At 36.9% G+C, this 6,760-nt stretch overlaps 1 protein-coding gene across 1 annotated transcript; it reads right to left on the reverse strand.

Moving 5' to 3' along the window:
- Positions 1 to 343: 343 nt before the first annotated feature.
- On the reverse strand, positions 344 to 5,737 carry LOC107827045 (protein disulfide isomerase-like 1-4). Its single transcript, XM_075228151.1, has 12 exons — positions 5,055 to 5,737; positions 4,256 to 4,385; positions 3,300 to 3,465; positions 3,103 to 3,221; positions 2,939 to 3,019; positions 2,586 to 2,672; positions 2,422 to 2,496; positions 1,848 to 1,916; positions 1,681 to 1,761; positions 1,427 to 1,561; positions 895 to 951; positions 344 to 785 (listed from the first exon to the last, which is right to left on the reverse strand). Exons 1-12 carry the CDS (start codon positions 5,600 to 5,602, stop codon positions 618 to 620), a joined length of 1,716 nt encoding a protein of 571 aa, XP_075084252.1. The 5' UTR covers positions 5,603 to 5,737; the 3' UTR covers positions 344 to 617.
- Between the last annotated feature and the right edge of the window lie 1,023 nt (positions 5,738 to 6,760).

The raw sequence follows: 6,760 nt of genomic DNA on the forward strand, positions 1-6,760 counted from the left end.
CTACTACAAATTGTGAAAACCTTTCTACTCAAGTGCATTGGTGGTTTAGATGATGATTGTAAGCACTAACTGGATCAGATTCACTAATCATACAACAACTAGCTAGGTGCCATTTAATTCGGGAAATTTTAGCTGCATTCTTTCTGTAGTGTTCTGGAAATGTTTTAGATGATTGTAAGCACTAACTGGATCACTAGTCTTGTCTAGTTTGTTCTCATCAGTGTTTCATTCCCTTTTAGATTGTGAATTCAACATTCTGGAAATGTTATACATAATGAAGACTTGGTTCGACAATTACCACAGAAAAGTGAAGGAAAAAAGAAAAGATCAAAAGGCAGGTCAATTTGCAAGAACCTCATTAGAAGAAACATCTCTTGTCTGAGTTCCGATACACCATAACTTATTTTCAGTCAATCAAAAAAGAAACAAGAATATCAAACCATTAAAAAACAAATGCCCGGGTGTCTCTTTCTACTTTGTATTCCTACCTACATCTTTCAATGCAAACATTGCTATCACTTTCTCATGTTCCACTTCCACCCTTTAAACCGCGCTAAGGCATGTTTGGAGTTTTTCTAAAGCCAAACTTTGACTAATATGCTAGAACCTACAAAATCTCACAGTTCATCCTTAACATCATTAGTGGTACTCTCGGGGCTTGAACTGGCATCAGACTCTGTAGGTTTCTGTGTTGAGGCCGGCTTTTGAATCTTGAAGGGGATAGATGCGTGCTTTTTCAGGAATTTGTAGAAGGCCACCACTGTACGGTCTGTGTCAACAGTAATCTGTAGAACAGGATGATCATTTAAAGATGAATCATCCATCGTTTTTAAGAAGCGAAATGGAATGGAACATATACAAAACAATTTTGGAAACACTTTAATTTATACTCACTGGATCAAAGCTCTTGTTGCCAGCTGGGAAGAACAGAAGTGTTGGGAATCCATCAGACTGCAATAAATCAAATAAGCATTAACCCAATATTCGAACAACCACAATAACTCCCTCCCCTCGCACCTCTCAAAGGATAAATGAAAAGAATAAACAATTGGCACTCTTTTCCTCCTATAGCTTGACTCTTTTACGAGGACCAAGAAAGTGAAATTTTTTTATGCATGGTGGTGAGACTTAAAGTTGGGACCTATGCATAATATTAATAATGTGACCATATTATCTAAATGTTTAAGTTGTTAGAGGCCACACTTTAGTTACGTGTGTCATCAACGAACCCTTAGTGTTCTAGGCATTTCCTTTCTTAAAGATAAATGTTGGTATACACCCGAAAGGATGCAGTATAACTTGAAGCATGCTCGCAAACATATCCAATCAACAAACCGACCATGTACTAGGATATAGAATCTGGCACATCCCTTGCTTGACACAAGAGTACGTAACTGAAGTCAAAACATGAAGTTGCAAAATGTACCTTGGCCCGGGGATGCTCATTTGTTGTACCATCCATCTTGGCAACAACAAGGGAGTCGATGCCTCTTAAATGCTTGCCAAGCTTGTTGTATATGGGTTCTAGTGATTGACAATGTCCACACCAAGGAGCATATATCTGTTTTGAATCACAAACCAAAACTCTCCATTAGACATCCAGAACAACCTCAAAAGTTTTGGATGTGCACTGCATCATTGAATAATACGTGCACTCATTCAAAACAAGACGACTAGTACCTCAAGAAGAACATCTTTTGATTCATCTAGAACAATTTCGTCAAAGTTATTGCCAACTACAACTTTAACATCCCCGTCATTCTGCATGAATGATTAAAGGGTTTGAGAAACAAAGCTCAATCTGAAGCTTAATGTTGGAAAGTAGTGAAAAGAACTAGAAGACTTACAGTCTCAGGGATTGGGTCAGATTTATAAAAGGGTTTTAGATTGTCTTCCAAAAACTTCTCCCCGAATGACTGCAAAACAAATAACAAAAGAATACATACAGGATAAGATAGAAAGTCGAGGATTAGCTGAGAGAAACCTTGCTAACCTAAGGTGATCTCTCAAAAAGGAGCAAATCCCAAAGCTCCAAAAATGAATTCCATTGCACCCCTCCCATTAATGCCAAGCTTTACCATTCACCAACAAAGATTTCAACGGCTAAAAAATTTAATTGTTTCAAGAGTATTATCCAACTCATCGAGGCTAACATCATAAAATCAAATTTTCAAGTTGATGAACTATTTTACTCTATGTAACTTTGAGAAGGAAAGGCCTATCACTCCAACTTTCTGATTTATTCAATCTACTTTCTACCCTCCAAACCCCTCATTTATAGTTTTATTTTAAAAGAAAACAATATGTATAACTGATTCATAAACACATTTGATCTAATTTAACACAAGTGGAAGTAACATCCGGAATTTGCCACACAGGGTTTATCCAAAAGTTTGGTTCTAAAGTTAGCAGTGAACAAACCTTGACACTGTCCAAGGTTATTTCACCTTCCAGTACAAACTTCCTCCCATCTTCATTTCCTGTATATGCGAGAACCTGCACCAATTCTAGAGTTAGATGCTAGGAAGTTTATGGAAGTTCGAAAACAAAATATTTGCAAAGCAAGTAAACTAAAAACATCTTACTCTTGGGGCATCACCGCTAACGCCAAAGTACTCTGAAACTGGTTTTCCAACATCTTCATTGTCGATTTCAACATACACAGAGATAAGCTGCAAGGTTTTTGAAAAAAAAAAACACGAAAGACTTTTGAGTCAGAGAATTGGCAAAAGCACACTATGCAGACAGCTATTCTTTATAAAGTGACTAGCTGCCCTAAATAAAGGCTTTTCTTTCTTCTGAGCATGTTTCCAAGAAAGTATCAAAAATCATAAACACCCCCCCCCCCCGAAATCCCGTTTTCTCCTTCTTTGTATACACAAGACATTCATAAATGCCCATAATAGTGCATATCTGAAAGAGGTGGTAAGATTCTCACCTTTCCTTTAAAAGCTTTCACAGCCTCTTGAAATATTGGCAGAAACTTGTCTGAATCTTTGGAAGTGGCAAAAAGTATCAACTGTGAATAAGAAAGAGAACATGTAAAACAAAAGAAAGAAAAACCACCCAAGATCAGCCTGCTATTGTTAGCTTAATGATCACCTGCTTCTTAATGGCATTTTCAAATATCTCTGAGGCACTTTCCCGAGTAAAATAGGTGACAAGAGGAAGTTTATTCTGAAAAACAAACTCAGCTATTGCTGACTTGGTAAACTCACCGCCTGCAAGAAAGCATGACATTGATACATACTTCTCTATTGAAATGATTAATGCTACATAATTGCATTAGCCAAACTAACCGAAGTGGTTGATATTTTCGGCTTCCTTCTTAATTATGACAAGAGCTGGACGTTTGGCTTGAGAATCAATGTGGAAGAGCTTTGCCACATCTGGACTGGCAGTCTGATAGAAGTTGACATCATCTTCTAGTGCAGCAGCTGCAGCAAGCTCTTCACTTTTATCACCCTGCAAACATGTAAAATGATTTTCTTAAAAAATTTCCACACGGATATATGCTACAACAGTATGTTAAGAAATGCTACCAAAAATGCTGCCAATTACAAAAAAATAGAACTCAACTGCCATATATTTCTTTTTATTTTGCTGGTGTCCCATTTTTATCCTTACGAATTATAGTTCATGTTTTTTCCCTCTAGCTGAGCTTTTCCCGTAAAATTAAAATTGATGAAGTGGTATTATAATCTTCACTTGCATTATCACAGTATCACCTATATAACTAGAAAAGGCATCCCAACTTTTTATATCACTGTATTACATGCCAAAAATCACGAAATTCAGCTTCCACGTATGTTTTTTTTTTTTGATAAGGGCTTCCACTTATGTTCGTTTTACTCTTTGGTAAAAATCTTCTTTTGGTCTCTTTAGCTAGGTTTTGAATCCCCAAAAAATCAAAATTAAGAAAGCCACATCCACCTTTGTTATCAGTGGTATTTCTAGTAGAATATATAGCAGCTGGATATGATGAGATATCAGCAAATTCCTCCAAAAAAACCTAAAGTCGAGGAATTCAATCAATTCTAAAATTAGTTCACAAGCTACAGCAACTACTCTTGCCATCTATAAGATTTTGATGATTCATAGTACCATAATTTTGTTCCATAGACTAAATCTAAAAGTAAATTTAGCTTGAGTGAGAGAAGTAATACTGTACTATTTAATCACCATAATCTGAATTGCGTTTAGGTCCCATCATGCTCAATAACGAAAAGAAAACCAGCCTGGATAGAGGAATTACCACTAAATCATTCAAATAAGCCAACACTACTTTTTTCTCATCTTTCAAGACACGTTCTGCCTCCTCTGCCGTCGTTATATTTGATAGAGCAGGTCCAGTCTTCTTTTTTATCCATGAAACAATAGCATCCCTGCAATGAAAAACAAATGAAAATCCACTTCGGAATACAACAAAGAAAGGAATATTAAGATAACAAAACCCACGATATGGAAGGAAAGAATTTAACTTTTATGTGTTATTAAATTTATTTACACAATAAGGTCACTTAGTAATTACAACGAACTGTTTATATCAAGTTAAAAGTAAGTACAACTAACTGTTTATATCAAGCACAAATTTGTAACTAGGAAAACATGGAAAACGACATGATACAACGAGTCAAATTACATGTATGTTGTAAAAATCTTCAAAAAATCTAAGCAAAGCCAATGCTTAGAATACGCATTAAATGTGATTAATCAACACTTTCGACCATATAGTAATTTAATAGGTTTCCAAATTCTTTAACGAGCTCAGGACCATCAGTCAAGAGCACATCAGCAATTCATTTCAGCACTCACCAGTACTTCCAATGAATATACAAATGAAACTAGACATCGTACAAATTTAAGATCCACTCTCACAATAATTTGCATTGTTAGAATTTTTTTAAGAATATAAATAAAAGTACAAGTCACTAGGAAGAGTAATAAATAGAGAAGAGTCACATGTTAATTCACCAAGCAAGCCGAAAATTGAGAAGTCACACACAAACACGCAAATTCAAAACACTACAGAATCAAGTGAAAACCCAACTTACTTGTTTCTTTCACCATTGTAAGGCTTGTGAAGGCCATCAATGAAGAAGAAAACAGCGGGATAGCCTTGAACATCATACTTCTGAGCCAGCTCAGCTTCCTCAGTAGCATCCACTTTAGCAAGCAGAACATTCTCTCCTTTCAGCTCCGTCGCGGCCGCAGCATACTCCGGCGCGAGTGCCTGGCAGTGACCGCACCAAGGCGCGTAGAACTCAACCATAACATGTTTATTCTTCGCAATAAACTCACTGAAATTCCCTTCCTTCAGTACCGCAACATCCTTCTCATCCACTGCCGGCGGCTCGTACGAGTCGTATCCTTGATCCGAAGCATCGGAATCCTCCTCAAGATCATCGTAGTTCTCGTAATCGTGGTGGTCTCCGTACGGATTGGAATCTGAATGAGCATCAGCAGCAGAATCCTCTTCTTCGAGGAAACTGAGATCTTCTTCTTCTTCTTCAATATTTTTGCTGTGTAAAGACGACGCCGTGTTGAAGCAAATGAGACTGAGTAGAAGAATCGAGAGAATTAGATATTTCTTCATCGCCATTTTGCTGAAGAAAGTTGAAACTGAAACAAGAAGAGAAGTAAAGAGGGAAAGTCTTCAGTTGTGTACTTGTACAAGACTGGTAAATAATACAAGTTGTACGTTATGCTTATGTCATTGTACGTTCATCAAGAATTGCTGATCCCACTTGATTAAACGGAGATTTTTGCGCTGATTGGGATCACGCTGGAGGTAGGCACGTGTCACTATTCGGTTGGGTCTTTTGAAATAATAGGCTAATAGGGATTTGACACATCAGAAAAATAAGTTGGTGAATTAAACTGTTGACTTTTGACTTTTTGGATATAGTACAAGTGAGATGCCATCGAGAAGTAAAATATTGACACTACGATTAGGAGAAATCTAGTGCTCTCGTATATGCCACATCAATGTTTGACATTTTAATGTGCCAGTTCTTTTTTCTCTTCTTTTTTTTTTGGGGGGGGGGGGGGGAAGGGGATGGGGTGAATCTTTCTTTATTCAATGTAATTTTAGAAAACAATTTGTGTTAAATTTCCCTTTAATACAAGAATTGATTAGTCAAGCATCGAGGGTTAAGGGTGACAATGTATAAGATAAATTAATTATCCAATTTATTATGATCCATGGCAAAATATGTAACTTGAATCTAGCATCAGTGTTTGCAATGTGCTGATGTGGGGTTTATATAGCCTTGGGCTCTCCCATCTCAATAGCTAATTTTTGTGGTGCGGTTCTTCCTGAGTTGTATCAATGGTATCAGAGTCACCGACCGCCCTTCGTGTCCACTGTGCCATGGATGGTGATGTCAGTATTGCAGTGTTCGTCCGGGGCTAGAAAAGTCTAGCGCACAAATATAGGAGACGACGGATGCGGAGCGTGGTAGTTTGCGTGCCGGCTCCAAGCACAAGCCACTAAGGCAAGTATTTTAGGCCACATTTTTCAATAATCACTAATATTAGGAACTATGTTTATAGGAGCTTTTTTAAAATAAAAACAAATATTAAATTAAAGTTTTGATTAAAAAGGGAAGACAGTTTGTGGGTATATAACTGATCGGGGTGAATTATGAGGTAAATTAGGTAATAAAATCAACACATTTACTTTAGTGTGTGAATGTAGACTTTATTTTGGATTATATTTGACTTACTCAGTAGGATATATAACCCAAATTCTGCTTCT

This window comes from Nicotiana tabacum, chromosome 13 (genome assembly GCF_000715075.1).
Source record: "Nicotiana tabacum cultivar K326 chromosome 13, ASM71507v2, whole genome shotgun sequence".
In the NCBI taxonomy this organism is placed as follows: domain Eukaryota; kingdom Viridiplantae; phylum Streptophyta; class Magnoliopsida; order Solanales; family Solanaceae; genus Nicotiana; species Nicotiana tabacum.

Coding starts and splice junctions, on each gene's coding strand:
- LOC107827045 (XM_075228151.1), bottom strand. CDS start 5,602: ATGGCGATGAAGAAATATCTAATTCTCTCGATTCTTCTACTCAGTCTC. Junction 3,466..4,255: donor CTTATTTGAATGATTTAGTG/GTAATTCCTCTA, acceptor ACATGTTTGCAG/GGTGATAAAAGTGAAGAGCT. Junction 2,497..2,585: donor TTAGCGGTGATGCCCCAAGA/GTAAGATGTTTT, acceptor GAATTGGTGCAG/GTTCTCGCATATACAGGAAA.